This window comes from Cyprinus carpio, chromosome A11, assembly GCF_018340385.1.
Source record: "Cyprinus carpio isolate SPL01 chromosome A11, ASM1834038v1, whole genome shotgun sequence".
In the NCBI taxonomy this organism is placed as follows: domain Eukaryota; kingdom Metazoa; phylum Chordata; class Actinopteri; order Cypriniformes; family Cyprinidae; genus Cyprinus; species Cyprinus carpio.
Genome location: NC_056582.1, coordinates 20,450,032 through 20,465,231, shown reverse-complemented (window position 1 = coordinate 20,465,231; position 15,200 = coordinate 20,450,032). Strand labels below are relative to the sequence as shown.

General features: G+C 42.5%; 2 protein-coding genes across 3 annotated transcripts in view; both read right to left on the bottom strand.

Moving 5' to 3' along the window:
• Window positions 1-451: 451 nt before the first annotated feature.
• On the bottom strand, window positions 452-6,432 carry LOC109083720. Its single transcript, XM_042766716.1, has 5 exons — window positions 6,141-6,432; window positions 4,772-5,013; window positions 4,527-4,694; window positions 1,180-1,406; window positions 452-987 (listed from the first exon to the last, which is right to left on the bottom strand). Exons 1-5 carry the CDS (start codon window positions 6,205-6,207, stop codon window positions 876-878), a joined length of 816 nt encoding a protein of 271 aa, XP_042622650.1. The 5' UTR covers window positions 6,208-6,432; the 3' UTR covers window positions 452-875.
• Window positions 6,433-6,683: 251 nt separating this feature from the next.
• Window positions 6,684-15,200, bottom strand: part of LOC109083718 (filamin A-interacting protein 1-like) — a 45,298-nt gene continuing 36,781 nt past the window's right edge. For both annotated transcript variants that reach the window (XM_042766714.1, XM_042766715.1), the window contains 2 exons: window positions 11,059-13,861; window positions 6,684-7,132 (listed from right to left, as the gene is read on the bottom strand). In XM_042766714.1, the coding sequence (XP_042622648.1) occupies window positions 6,989-7,132; window positions 11,059-13,861 (2,947 nt within the window). In that variant the 3' untranslated portion in view covers window positions 6,684-6,988. The remainder of the gene's footprint in view (window positions 7,133-11,058; window positions 13,862-15,200) is intronic.

Here is a 15,200-nt window from a genome sequence, read left to right as displayed (position 1 = left end):
ATGGGCGGGTCTCACGTTCTGATGGGCGAATCACATGCTCTGATGGATGGGTCTCACGTTCTGATGGGGAATCACATGCTCTGATGGGCGGGTCTCACATTCTGATGGGCGGGTCTCACGTTCTGATGGGCGAATCACATGCTCTGATGGGCGAATCACATGCTCTGATGAGCGGGTCTCACGTTCTGATGGGCGAATCACATGCTCTGATGGGCGGGTCTCATGTTCTGATGGGCGAATCACATGCTCTGATGAGCGGGTCTTTTGCTCTGATGGGCGGGTTCTGATGGGCGAATCACATGCTCTGATGAGCGAATCACATGCTCTGATGGGCGAATCACATGCTCTGATGAGCGAATCACATGCTCTGATGAGCGAGTCTTTTGCTCTGACGGGCGAATCACATGCTCTGATGAGCGAGTCTTTTTGTTTTGATGGGAGTATATTTGCTCTGATGGGCGAATCACATGCTCTGATGAGCGAGTCTTTTTGCTCTGATGGGCGAATCACATGCTCTGATGAGCGAGTCTTTTATGCTCTGATGAGCGAATCACATGCTCTGATGGGCGAATCACATGCTCTGATGAGCGAGTCTTTTGCTCTGATGGGCGAATCACATGCTCTGATGAGCGGGTCTTTTGCTCTGATGGGCGAATCACATGCTCTGATGAGCGAGTCTTTTGCTCTGATGGGCGAATCACATGCTCTGATGGGCGGGTCTCATGCCCTAATGGGCAGGTCTCACACCCTGATGGGCGGGTCTTTTGCTCTGATGGGCGGGTCTCACGCCCTGATGGGTGTGTCTTTTGCTCTGATGCTCACAGTGAGATCTCAGTGATGTCACTCATCAGCAGCTCACTGTCTGAACGCAGCACTCACGGGTGGATCTGTGTTTGTGATTCTCCGCGCTGATATTCCTGAAGGATCTTCTCCAGCTCTTCTAAACACGGGCCTATCGCTCGCCTCGACACCGGAGCCATTTTGAACCTATGAGAAAAAAACAACAAGAAGGACTGAAAGCAGACTGAAGAGAGCTCAGGGTTGCACGATTCATCGAAATATAACCCAAACGGTGTTTCGTAGTGAAGCACATCACTCTGATCTCAATCTGCGGCTCAATAAATTCTTCTATTTATTTGTATTAAAAGTCTTGCAGTGTGTGTTGGGGTGTTTGCTCACCTGCGCAGCAGTTCTCGAGCTCTGCGCGCAGCGGGTCTGTGTTTCTGCAGCGCTGCAGTACAGAACGCCGCTAGCGTGTTGTAGCAGTGCTCTCGCAGTGCATTATGGGTGCTGGTCTCCCACTGCGGGAGTTCACTAGCGTAGCGACACGCCACCTGAACGAACTCCAGCAGCTTCTCCCACTGCGCTTTCTGCAGGAGCAGCCGGCCTCCGTCCTGACACGAGCGCTGCACACAACCACATCACATGTCATCTGTCATCATTTTGTAGTCCAGTTCAGACTTTAAAATCTGATAATACAGCACAGCGCTAGCAACACCAGACACATGGGTTTGATTCCCAGGGAAGGGATAAACTGAAATGAATCTCATTTGGTTAAAAGCATCAGCAAATGCATGAATGTAAATGAAATTTTGTTCAAATTTTGTTCTTCACCTCTGGTACAACTGAGGAGCTATATATTATACAGAAATAGATTCACTAGCAGTCCATAGTTTTGGAATGATTACAATTTTTTATGTTTTTGAAAGAAGTCTCTTCTGCTCACCAAGGCTGCATTTATTTGATCAAAAATATTGTAAAAACAGTGAAATATTATTATAATGTAAAACAGCTGTTTTCTGTGTGAATATCTGTTAAAGTGTAATTTATTTCTGTGATGCGCAGCTGAATTTTTCAGCATCATTACTCCAGTCTTCAGTGTCACATGATCTTCAGAAATCATTCTAATATGATGATTTGCTGCTCAAGAAACATTTCTGATTATTATCAATGTTGAAAAGAGTTGTGCTGAGTAAAGTTTTTGGTTTTTATTGATGTTGAAAAGAGTTGTGCTGATGTATATTATATTTAATTATTTTTTTTTTTTTAATTTAGGATGCATTGAATTAATCAAAAGTGACAGTAAACATGTTTATGTTACATTTAATCATTTAGCAGATGCTTTTATCCAAAGTGACTTACAAATGAGAACAATAGAAGCAATCAGAACAACGAGAGAACAACAACGGTATACAAGTGCTATGACAAGTCTCGGTTATTGTTGTATAAGGCAAATCTACAGGACCGGGTCGTTGTAGCAATATGGTCTGTGAAGCTGAACTGATGATCCATCACAACTCCTAGGTTTCTGGCTGTTCCTGGAAGGAGTTATGGTTGACGAACCCAGCTGTATAGAGAAGTTGTGATGAAACGAGGGGTTAGCTGGAACCACCAGCAGTTCAGTCTTAGTAAGGTTGAGCTGAAGGTGATGGTCATTCATCCAGCTAGAAATGTCACTCAGACAGGCTGAAATGCGAGCAACTACCGTCGGGTCATCTGGTTGGAATGAGAAGTAGAGTTGAGTGTCATCAGCGTAGCAGTGATAGGAAAAGCCATGCTTCTGAATGACAGATCCTAATGACGTCATGTAGATGGAGAAGAGAAGCGGTCCAAGTACTGAGCCTTGAGGAACCCTAGTAGCAAGTTGGTTGTGAGTTAGAAACTTCACCTCTCCAAGACACCCTGAAGGACCTACCTGAGAGGTAGGACTTATACCACAGGAGTGCGGTTCCAGAGATGCCCATCTTTCTGAGGGTGGACAGGAGAATCTGGTGATTAACGGTGTCAAAAGCAGCAGACAGGTCCAGCAAAATGAGTACTGATGATTTTGAAGCTGCTCTTGCCAGTCGCAGGGCTTCAGTAACAGAGAGCAGGGCAGTCTCAGTTGAGTGGCCGCTTTTGAAGCCAGTTTGGTTGCTGTCCAGGAGGTTGTTCTGTACAAGAAACATAGAGAGCTGGTTGAACACATCTCGTTCGAGTGTCTTTGCAATGAATGGACACCTCCAAGGGGAGGTTGCAAGGTAGCTTTACATACATACAGAAAGTTGTTACAAAAGTAAAGTTGTAAACATCATATAGCTAGTTACAGAGGGTTTATTTTAGTATATTCGTGTGAAGAGAGGAGTTGATAATGTGAGTAAGTGAAGATGGCTTTTTTCGCCTGCACTGCACTTAACCAACTAATACTAGTACTTTACCTTTTTCTTTTTCTTGTCTATCATATTCAACAAAAAAAAAAATCTTAAAAAACCCTGGCTACTGTCTTTCTGTACTAGACTAACTGAGACTTTGTCATAGCACTTGTATACCGTTGTGTTCTCTTGTTAGAGATGGTTGTTTCTACTGTTCTCATTTGTAAGTCGCTTTGGATAAAAGCGTCTGCTAAATGAAATGATTAAATGTAAATATGACTGAAGAAGAAATCGCTTGAAGGAGGTGAGTGGGGATCGGATCCAGTGGGCAAGTAGTAGGATGACTGGACAGGATAAGTTTGGAAACGTCCGTCTCTGAGAGTGGAGAGAAGGAGGAGAACGAGTGAGCATTAGTCGTTGTGAAGTTATCCTCAGTCTGCGGTGTGGAGAATTGGTCACTGATGGTTCTTGTCTTATTCGTGAAGAAAACTGCAAAGTCGTCAGCTGTAAGAGTCGATGGAGGAGGAGGTGGAGGCGGATTAAGAAGAGAAGAGAAGGTTTTGAAGAGTGTCCGAGCGTCACAACAGTTGTTAATTTTGTCGTGGTAGTATGATGTTTTAGCAGTGAAGACGTTTGCAGAGAAGGAAGAGAGAAGAGACTGATACACACTGAGGTCGGTAGAGTTTTTCTTGATTTATGGCATTTCCTCTCTGCAGCCCTGAGTTTAGAGCGATGTTCACGGTGGGTATAGTTTATTGATTTGTTAGATTTGGTGTTTGTTGATGTTACTCTAAACTCAGGGCTGCAGTTGTCTAAGCAAGAGGTTAGAGTGGAGCAAAGAGTGTTCATAGCACTGTTCGTGTCCAGAGCTGAAACCTGAGAGAGTGAAGGAAGTGAGGATGAAACCACAGAGGATAGGCTAGATGGAGAGAGTGAGCGTAGGTTCCGTCGAAAGGTGACCTGCAGTGGAGCGTGTGCTGCTTCAGGAGTAAGTGCTAGGTTAGCAGTAATGAGGAAGTGGTCAGAGGTGTGCAGTGGAGCAACTGAAGAGTTGTCCACGGAGCAACAGCGCGTGTAGATGAGGTCCAGTTGGTTGCCTGATTTGTGAGTCGCTGTAGTAGACGCTCGCTACAATTACAAATCATCATATTAGAATGATTTCTGAAGATCATGTGACACTGAAGACTGGAGTAATGATGATGAAAATACAGCTGCACATCACAGAAATACATTACACTTTAACAGAGATTCACATAGAAAACAGCTGCTTTATAATAATATAAAAAAAAATTGACTGACTTTTTTCAAGAAATCTTAAAGATTCCTAACTTTGCCCAGCAGTGTATGAAACAATATATTATAATTATGGTAACTGTAACAGTGATTTGTTCTCACCCTGAAGGCCATCAGGTGTGGCCGGGCTTTCCTGTAGCAGTGTGCGTCTCGGTTGGAGGCAAGGCGGGAGTACGGGATGGATCTGTAGACGCTGGTCTTCTTCAGATGCAGATCCTCCAGTAAGAGCCTGAGGTCAGATGTGAAGGAGCCGGACGCCATCTGAACAGACTGAGAGCACGAAACGGCACGATCATGTGACGCTAGTGTAACCACGCATGCATGTAAAGACACGGGTTTGCACTCACCTGCTCGGCCAGCAGAAGATTACTGAGCAGCTGTCTGGAGACGGACGTCTCGCACGCGTCCAAACCGCCTCGGGTCCGGTGTCTCCCTGAACCTGCGTCCACCTCAGAGACAGAGGAGCGTTTGTGACCACTGACGTCACGACACACACATGCACACGCGTGTCCACGTCTCACTCGGCAGCCATGCGTCCCGTGTCTCGCGCTGCCGGACAGGACATCCATGTAGGATCTTCTCAGACGTCCTGCGGGGGGGAAACGGACTTATGAGGCGTGTGATGAAGCACAGACCTCTGACAGCGATGAGGTGAAATACATCAGTGAAAACACCAAAGACCTTCATCATCATCATCATCATCATCATCTTTATGACCGTCAGCAGAAGCTGCAGCTTCATCTCCGAGAGCTCTTCTCTGCTTGCTGTTGTTTGTGAAGACTGGACTGCTTCAGTCATTCTTTTATTCTCCTGTTTGTCTTTATATGAAGCTGCTAGGATTGTGTGAAGCGCTACAGAAATAAATGAGACTTCACATTGACTCCAGAATGTTCCATTGTTTTTTCTTTGTCTAATAAGACTCTATTAACTTCCCTGACGGTTTCATGTAGTGTAGGAGAGTAGAACACATACGGCAGCAATAAAATAAGTTATTTCTATATACTGATGGGTTCAAATAAAATGTTGAAAAATAGTAAGTTTCCATCTTAACTTTATGTGACGGGGTTGAGTTGTTAAGCTTGACGGTACGCATAAAATATGAATAACAAGAATGATGCTAGTTACCATTTTCCGCGCCACTATTAAAGAGACCTGAATGATGTCATTTCTGGTGAATGATGTCACATATGAGTGGATTATTAAATTATTGGCGTAGAACTGTTAGTGTGACGGGGTTGAGTTTACACTGAGTTTACACTGTTTTTATATATTGCTTTTTTTTTTTAGAAAAATATTTTCATAAAAATAAAAATTGCAAATAAATGCTTACATTATTGCAAAAAAAATATATAGACACTGCACATTTTGTTAATAATTTTCTCAGACACATGACAAAATGCTTGGTGTAAGATAGAAATAAGACATTATTTTAGGCTAAAACTTATTTAAATGCAAAAAAAGTATATTTTTTATTAATTATAATGGGCATACCAAAGTCTTGTAAAGAGCTTTTAACACTTCATTTTAGTGAACCACCACTTTTGAATGTCTAAAAGTATAATAATTACAGCACTAAGACTCTGATGATGATGATGAGGATGAGGATGACGGTGATGATGAAGATGATGGTGATGATGATGATGAAGAAGATTAAGATGATGGTGATGGTGATGATGGTGGTGATGAAGATGATGAAGATGAAGATGATGTCCTCACCTGTGATTTTGGCCTGTGGTTCTGGGATCTCCATCAACACTGATCTCTGATCAGAATCATCTGCCATCTTTAAACTCTTTCTTCTCTTCCTGCAGGAATCGCGCGATAAAGACTCAGTTTTTCAGCGTGAAACTAAAATAACCTTCGGGATCGCGACTTAAAACACCGATGAAAACTAAAGAAAGAACAATTCTGAAGAACATCAATGGAACTAATCAATAAACACCGATGAAAAGCGGAAGAAAGTTTCTCTTTGGCGCCGAGAGCGCGCGCTCTGCACTCATTCATCCGCCAGACCCCGCCCACAGCATTTAGCGCGCGGGCGGGGCTGCCGTTCGGGCGCTCTGATTGGCTTAATGCTGCGAGGCGTCATTCTGATTGGTTGGACGTCAGTGCTGTGCTGCAGAAGCTCAAGATCGACTAAACTGTGAGTTTAAGGCTTTCATTTGAGCTTAAATTCATTTAAACTCTACCTCCATTTAAAGTTCGGGTGCCAAATAATGATAAAATGTAATCAAAATCAATAATTGTGTGCAACTGATGTGCAAGATATAAAAAGTATTTTATTAACATCAAGATATCATTCATCAAAAATACTGCTTCAAAACCGTAACAGCGGTTACTACCAATTTAATGAGTGCAATAATTAAGTTTTGTCAAAAGAAAAAAGAGAGAGAGCAAAGTACAGCACCATAAAGTGAAAGATGAGTTTTTTTTTTTTTTTTTATCACAGTGTCTTTGTACTTTTGAATATGGCTGGATATAGAGTCTCATTACAGCACCAAAAGTGATCAAATAAAATTAAACACAATAAACAGAAGCGGGTCCAGCTGATGTGGAGGCATCACTCATGATTTGGTTGGCTGGTTCATCAGGTTCAGGTTGTTAGACACACGTTTCCCAGAGTTCAGTGGGGTTTGGACGGCGCCGTTTGATCCTTTGGGTTTGGGGATCCTGGTGGGTCCAGGACACGGGAATGATTCCAGAGGCATCTGTCAGGACCAAAGAGAAAGACTTCCATCAGCAGCAGACCCCGGAGCTGGCAGTAACCGATTACATGTCATCTGGATTACACTATCAGATTCCAAAAATTAAATACTTCAAATTAGAGTAAATTAGATTTTAAAATACTGACGACAGTTACTTTTTTATTGATTACATGATTACATATTATTCACACAATAGCAATAAATTATTCAGAATTTACTGATTCTCCCTAATTCCTCTTTTTGATCTTTAAAACATTCCTTTCTAAAACAGAGAGTCTAATCTACCCAGCTCTGGCAGGTACAGATACAGATTATATAGATTATATAGATTAACCCTCCTGTTAATCTTCTGTGTTTGTGGTCAGATTGACCCACACTGGTTTCAATGCAACTTGCCAAAAATCGACACGATGAAAAACACTAAAGACTCGTGTAAAAATAGAAAATCTCTATTGTAGCTTGTCAGAGACTAAAAAATTTTCATTTTCATTTCATTTAAATCATTTCATTTAAATCATTTTCCATCAATTTTTATTGCGCTATTATATTAATATTTTATTATATTATGTCTTTTTCTCAAACCCTTGTAAGAGTACATGGGTTTCTCACATTTCATTTCAGTGCTGAAAGAGTCTAGTAATCGAGATGCAAAAAACTATCATCCAAAAACAACCTCAAACAGTAAACTTTCCTTGAATGATTCAGAAGACAAGTCTCAATTTTGAGTACACTGAGTCTTGAATATTATGTATTTAATATTTTGGTTATAATAAAGGTTTTCTGTTTTTATCTGATTCTTCTGTGTTGATTTTTGGCAAATGGCTTCAAAACAAATGCAACACAAATGTCGTAACAAAGTCTGTCCAGCCTTTCCAAATCATGCCTGTGTGTCGAAACTTTGCATGTACATTCATGACCCTGAAAGAGAAATATTCACCAAATTTCAAGAAGAAATATAAAGTTCAACCAGTATTTCAAGTAAATGAAGTTTGAGTCAAACTGACCCCAACAGGACAGGTTTACATGATGTGTATAGTGCTGAGATGACCAGAAGATGGCGCTCTCAAACACAGATCAGCTCTAGTACACACCAGACTTCATGCTCTCACACCAACATGCACTTAGCTACAAGAACCTAATGAAGAAGGCTTCAAGAATATGGTTTGCTTGTCACAATTTGTTAAATTCTTTTCAATTGTTATAGCTGAGAAACTCTGACATGAGTCTGTGGAGGGAGAATGATGAATGTGTTTGAGAAATATGTCGACGTGAGATGTGTTTGTTTAGAACAGTTAGACAGAGATAGATAGATAGAGAGAGAGAGAGAGAGAGAGACAGGAGGCTTGGTGCAGACAGACGAGTGTTTCTGCAGTCATCTGTGATCGTCTCCTGAGGTTTGTGTGAGGGATCTTATTCAGCACAATCAGCACTAATGCTCTGAGTTGAGTTGAGTTGAGTTGAGAAAGCATGTCACAGTCAGGCCTCCCCCTGCTGCACATCTGTAAATGCATTTCTCTACAGTTAACAAAAATATTTACTAAGAACGTTTGGTTAATGTTCCCATTTAGTTATGAACAATATATCTCTGAATGTTCACTGAAAACATAGTTTTTTAAATATATGAAAAACATTTTTTCTTGGTTATGTTGCAACATTACGTTGAACGTTCTGTTTTATTATTTTGCAGACATTATGGGAACGTTACTTTTAAATGTTCTCTAAGCCATTTTAGATGAACGTCCAACTAAAATGTTTCAGAAAAACATTCAGTAACTGATTAAATAATGTATTTGTTCTAACGTTTGAAGAACTTACAGATAACTTTGAATAAATGTTCTATTAATGTTACTGGAAGAACGTTTGTTCATAACTTTAAGAGAACCTTGCCAGAACATTCCCTATTAGCTGGGCTGGTTCAGTCTGTCAGAATTAATCTGGTGACTTCTGCAGTGGATTTGGAGATGTTTTTCAGCATCCAGAAGTCTGCAGAGAACTTTCTAAAAGAGCTCTCCAAAACCAAACCAACTGCAGGTTTGCGTCACTCATGAAAAATGTTCAAATGTGGGTCACGCTGTGCTCTCGGCTCGGGTAACGCAGCAAAAACCCATGCGGCTAGAGTCAGAGGGCATGTAGATGCACATAATGACCGCTAATTGAACGTGTGGTACGAGCAGGAGCTTCCTGTGCCAGAGACGAGCCGGTGTCTCCAAGGCGGCGCTGCAGCTGCTGTCACCATGGAAACTAAACAAGGCTTTTGTTTGGGCTTTGGAGGGCCGCTGAGAGAACCGCCTCCAAACAATCCTGTTCTTTTGAAGGAAATATTTTTATTGTTTAACATTTAACGCTTCCCCTCACAGATGCTGCTCTGTCTGAGTTTCTTTACCAAGTAACTCTTCTGATTAATAGTTAACAAAAGCCTAGACTAACCTAAGCTTGGTCTCACACTGAAAAATCATGTAAACCAACTTTAAGGGCAGTAAACCACCCTGCACTGTTTTTTTTTTTCTGCACTGTGTCTGGTTAGGTCTGTGTATAAATATCCTATCAGCCATCATTGAATCACATGAAGAGCACCTCTAATGAGAAAAGGATTCCTTCAGTCCCATCAGGCACCACATGTCATTTGTGTTTCTTGGTAACGAAGTTCACGTCATCTCGAGTGCACATACTGCATCGATTCAAGCTAAACGAGTGCGTGTGTGTTTGAGTGTGATTCACTAACGGGGCTGATGAGACATCGTCTCACTTCATAATCACAGCTGTTCCCAAGCCCTCCATGAACAGCAGTTTGTTTAACCAGACAACCAGAGGATACACACTCCAGACAGCACAAATTCCAGCCTGAATCAATTAAACGCTTGATATAGAGTGCTCACTCACTCATATGCTCCGATTCATTAAAAAGACTATATATTTATACAATACTGTAATGTTACTGTGTGTTTGACAGCTATTTAGTTTTAATATACTACTGCACTTTTGACCAGTGCATGCAAACTCATCAAGTTAATGCTTTAACTTTCTACACACTGTAGAGCTTTAATGGTGCTTTTCTTTGGAGTCAAATCTCATGCAGCAGTGAACGGTCATGCAGACGGTGAGGTTTTCCATGATATCATGAGAGAAGACTGTAGATCCTCTCAGTGAGAGCGGATAATGATGGTGGTGTTTTGGACCGGGCCAGTAACTATGACATCAGACAATGAACTAAACTCATGCAGGCATGTTCTCAACCTCTTCTTAACTGATGAAAAACAAAGTGAGGTTTTCCTCACAATTTTGACCATTATATGAGCTGATTCGGTTAATTTACCCCAGAAACGTAATACTATTTGTCTTATTAGTGGTTAAAACTTTTATATTAAAATGTTTTTTCCACAAATAAACCATGCAATATACATCATAAACATCAGAATGCATCAACTAACAACTTTCTCATCAGAATGCATAAACAAACTAAAATAATAATAAATTAAGCTAATGTTAACATTCGCATTTTAATTATTAACAGAAAAAAACAACAACATAAAATGTGAGTGAAAAATGGAAAACAAACCAAAAATGCAATTGTACATCATTCAGTGAACTTTAATTGTACAGGATAATTTGCTATCTAGCAAAAACAGTAAGTGCACTTAACCTCAAAGTGAAGTGAAAAAGCACAAGAGCTTGTGTTCTCATTATGTGTCATTTTCTCTGCTTTTGTTTTACATATCATGCACATAAACATCTCATTATTAATCAAACAGAAACAAACAAATCAAACCAACAAAAGAAACTACAGTTGCACAGGTTAGCTGCTACTGCAGTCAGATCTGAGGGTCTGGAGTAGCAGTAGATCACGTGCCAGGGGTCGACGGCTGAGGAGATCAGGGGAGGGTCACTAATCAAACACTAGTCAGTCTGGGTCAGTCACAGATATTACTTACTGTTATTTGTGAGGGTCGTGAGATCGGACTGGATGTGGGCTTTATCACGATGCTGCTTGTGATTTTGTTGTTGCCTTTGGCTGGAGTGCCACTGGTTAGCACTGGAATCCTTTGCTCTGGCCCGAGGGAGTAATAGGGGATGGATTTGGCTGTGGTGTTTACGGCTTGAATGTAGGGGCTCCCTAAGTGAATATGGATTTTGTTGTCGTCAGTGGTAATAACATTTGGACCTGAGCTGTTGGACCTCTGCAGTTGCCAGCTGTTCTGCCTTTCCGGGCTCACATGGAAAACTGTATGACCTCCCACAAGCTCTATCGGCTCCAACCGGTCTGGGCTTCCAGTGGTAACGGACACGATCTGAATGGGCGACATGGCTCGGTCTGGGGTCACTGTTCCGCAGGACTCAGAAGCTAGAGTTTGCGAATAGGCTGCTATGGAGAGTGGTGACATGGAGCGATCGGGTGTGCTGGGGCTGCAGGGACTCTCCGGAGGAGGAGGAGAACCCTTGGGTTTGTTGGAAGGTGAGATTGGTGAGTTCTGGAGGATTGTGATGCGCTGTTTTGGAGGGGCGCCGCTTGTCGGGATGACCGCTGTGCTTGTATAGGACTGGGCGTTCTCTGTGGTGGGACTCGTGATCTCGAGAGTTGTCATGTTGTGCCCGTGGTCAGGGGTCACTTTGATATGGAGGGGTTGTCCAGGACTGTGTGCAAGGAACACGTCTCCTTGTTGAACATGATTACCGTTCTGTCTCGGTTGCATCTTGGCATTTATTGGATGCTGACTTTCTCGAGTCTTAAGAAAAGGGCCTCTGACTCTTCTCATGTTGTTGTTAAGATTGTTGACATTGTTCATGTGTGATGGACTGCATTTTGTGAGGTTGAACTCGTAATTAACCTCATCCTCTGGATCGCTCTCTACATAAAGCTTGCCGTTGACCAGGGCACGTTCCAGTGGTGCAAGGTTCTTGTAATTTGGGGACAGGCTGTCTGTTGGGTCCGTTTGCACCTCCTTTGTGGAGACTTGGAGATCTGAGAAACGTCTTCCGTTCATGCCCGGCCTAAGACTCTTACTGAAGCGGCGGTATCTCTCGAGTTCTCGTGTAAGGGTCTCCATCTCTCTGGCCAGCTCTTTGTTCCTGACCTCTTGCTGGGTGAGTTTTCTCTGTAGGGTTGTGTGGTCTGTGTTCAAGCGGCAGATGGATTCCTCTGTGCCCATGTACTCATGGATCTTCTCTTTGAGGGCTTCGACCTCTCTGGTGAGATGGCTGGATTTGGCCTCTTCCTCTTTCAGACGTTTATACAGTATATGCTCTTGGTTGGATTCCTCTTTCTCAGCCAACTGGAACTTTGAAAGTTCCTTCCTGGAGATCTCCAGCTCCTCCATCAAGGCTTTTGCTCGTTCCTGTTCATTGGAATATCTCTTTTCCAGGGATTCAAACTCATCTTCAGTTTTCAAAAGATCACCCTCAACCGCCTTCATCTCCTTTAACTTCCTCCTGAGGCGTTCCACTTCCTGGGTCAAATCTTTCACTTTGTTGTCTTCTTGTTGGTAGTGGTAAGGAACTGGGCTCTTTGTGTGCTCCTCTTTGGCCTTCTTCCTCAATAATTCTCGTTCCACTGCTTCCAGTGACTGAAGTCTCTTTTTCGTCATGCTGACCTTTGACTGAAGGTCACTGTTTTTCTCTTCTTCCGCTTTCAGCTTAGCTTTGAGCTCGTCCCTCTCCCTAGTTGCAATACACATCTTCTCCTCCAGTTCGGCCTTTGACCGCAGAGCTCTCTTGCTCTCTTCAATCAGTTTTTCAGTGACAGTGTTGACTTTATCTTGTTCTGCCTGCAGTTTGCCAGTGCTGTTTTGCACTTTGTCCTCCATCAGCTTTAACTTTTCAGCCATGGCTTTTCTCTCATCCACCAGCATGACAGTCAGTGTTTTCAGTTTTGTCAGATCCTCTTTCAGCGCCAGCTCTGTCTTCTCCAAATGAACCTCGGTAGCTTCAAGCTCTTTGATTCTGACTCTCAGCACATCTAATTCATTTGACATGTGTTTAGTCATGGTCCGCTCTTTCTCTAGGTTGCTTTTCAGTGAATTGCACTCCTGCTTACTCTTCCCAAAGGCGTCTTCTAGCTTTTCAAGTTCCATGATTCTGTGATTCAGCTTGTCCACCTCTGCTTTTAAGCTACAGCTCTGGCTCGACTCCTTCTCCAGCTTTCTGTTGAGGTCCCTGCACATGTCCTCCATCTTGATCAGCTCCTCATCCTTCCCCTCCATTTCGAGCACTCGTTTCCTCAACTCCTCCACCTCTGACACTAGGCTGGAGTTGCCACATTCCCCTCGGCTGATTTTATCCCGCAGCTCCAGCAGTTCTTCCTCCGCTCTGTGCAGGGTCTTGTTGGTTTCTTCCAGCTCATCTAACTGCCGGCTGAGTGAGGAGAGCTTCTGCCGCAGCTGTCTGTTCTGGGCATCTTCACTGGTCAGTTTGGCAGTCATGGCTTCCTGCTCTTGGTGGAAATGGCAGGCCTGGTTGCGCAATTCCTCCTCCAAGCGAAGGACTTTGTTCTCCTCTTCTTGCAACCGGGTTTGGGCGGAGCTCAGCTCCTCTTGGGTCTGAGTGGCAGTATTCTGGAGTTCCTGGACCTTCGTTGTTTGTTGGGTCAGCTGCTCTGTGAGACGCTGCTGTTCATCGACCACTAGCAGGGCGAAGGACTTAAGCTTGGTCAGCTCGTCCTTCAGATTTGTGACTTTCTTATTGTTCTCTTCCTCCTTTCTCTCCTGGTATATCTTTTCCTGATCAATGAGCAGTTTCAGTCTGGCAACAGAGAAGAAAATATGGAAAGACTGTTAATATGAGACAAATAGACAGCCTGGGAATTTTAAAAATTTGACATTTTAAACATTTGTTATAATTGTTTTGTGCAAACCTCAATTTTTCATAGACTTTAGAAACATTCGGGCTTAAAGTGAAAGTTAACTGAACTGGTATTCAACTGGGAACCTTCATGTCTATGTTTGTCTATGCCATACAAGGATATATGGAGGAAAATAAAACCCTGTATACTAAAAGTGGGGCAGTGTGTGTTCCAGAGGTACAAAGTCGGGCAGAAAGTCGGGTCATGGTGGTTGGCATGAGTTTCCTTGCTCCCAAATGCCGCCAGCACTGGAGGGTGTTTTGACTACAGGACGCAGCTGCCAACCTGCACTACATTAATATAAGGCACATTAGAGTGGAAATGGAAAAAGACTCTTAATAAGGGGGTTCCTCTGCCTCTCCCCCCACACCCATGAACACCACCACCTTCCTTCAGTGGTTTTATATTTTAAGGAATTCCCCCTCCTCCAAAAGCCATTACTGGCTATGTAAACAAAACCTCTTTCAGAGGCTCCTAACCAGCAGTGGACAAGGATGATGTCAGCGGTACGAGGCGTATGAAACCACCTCATCCACAAGTGTGTCTCCATGCTTCCATGTGTGTGTCACTCATACATGTCTTCAGCCATTCAAAGGTAATGGAAAATTGGGTTAAGAAAAAAAAATATAAAAAAAGAAGATGAAAATAACAGAACATAGATAAAATATTAGTGAAAGTCAGATTCTAAAAATACAGTATTATAATCACAGTGCAGTGTTCTACTGAACAACCAAAGCTCCAGTGTGTTCTTTTATGAGTTCTACAAGATTACAGAACTGGTTTACAGACTGAACATTCATAAAGCGGCCAGCCGGCCATCCTCACTACAGATGCTGGAAATATCTGTGGGGTTCCTCTTACATTGTGACTTCATTAAACATTTGTGGTTCACCATTAACAGAGGAAAACGAAAGCTTAAAATGAAATGAAAGTTTAAGTGTGTAAGATTGAAACTCTATTGTGCTAATTGCTCACAAATGCTGTAGTGAGCTCATTATCTGCCATCACAATGCCAAAAAAAATGTTAGAGCATACTACCAAACCCTTGTTTTTATTTAGCAATCTGAACAACCTCATAAGCTCAAACCTGATACTACATTTCTTTGTAATTTAACAGCATGATAGGTTTATGCAGTCACTGCATCACAGTTTACATATTAACCCTCCTAAAAAGTATGCAGTGCGTTCTAGAATATAGCGCACTGAATGCAGTATGCCAAATATGCCTGAAAACTATAC

What these genes read in the sequence shown, in the direction of transcription:
- LOC109083720 (XM_042766716.1), bottom strand. Translation starts at nt 6,207, where the DNA reads ATGGCAGATGATTCTGATCAGAGATCAGTGTTGATGGAGATCCCAGAA. An exon ending in ACCACAGGCCAAAATCACAG is followed by an intron (nt 5,014 to 6,140) that starts GTGAGGACATCA and finishes TCCCCCCCGCAG; the next exon opens with GACGTCTGAGAAGATCCTAC. An exon ending in ATCTTCTGCTGGCCGAGCAG is followed by an intron (nt 4,695 to 4,771) that starts GTGAGTGCAAAC and finishes TCGTGCTCTCAG; the next exon opens with TCTGTTCAGATGGCGTCCGG.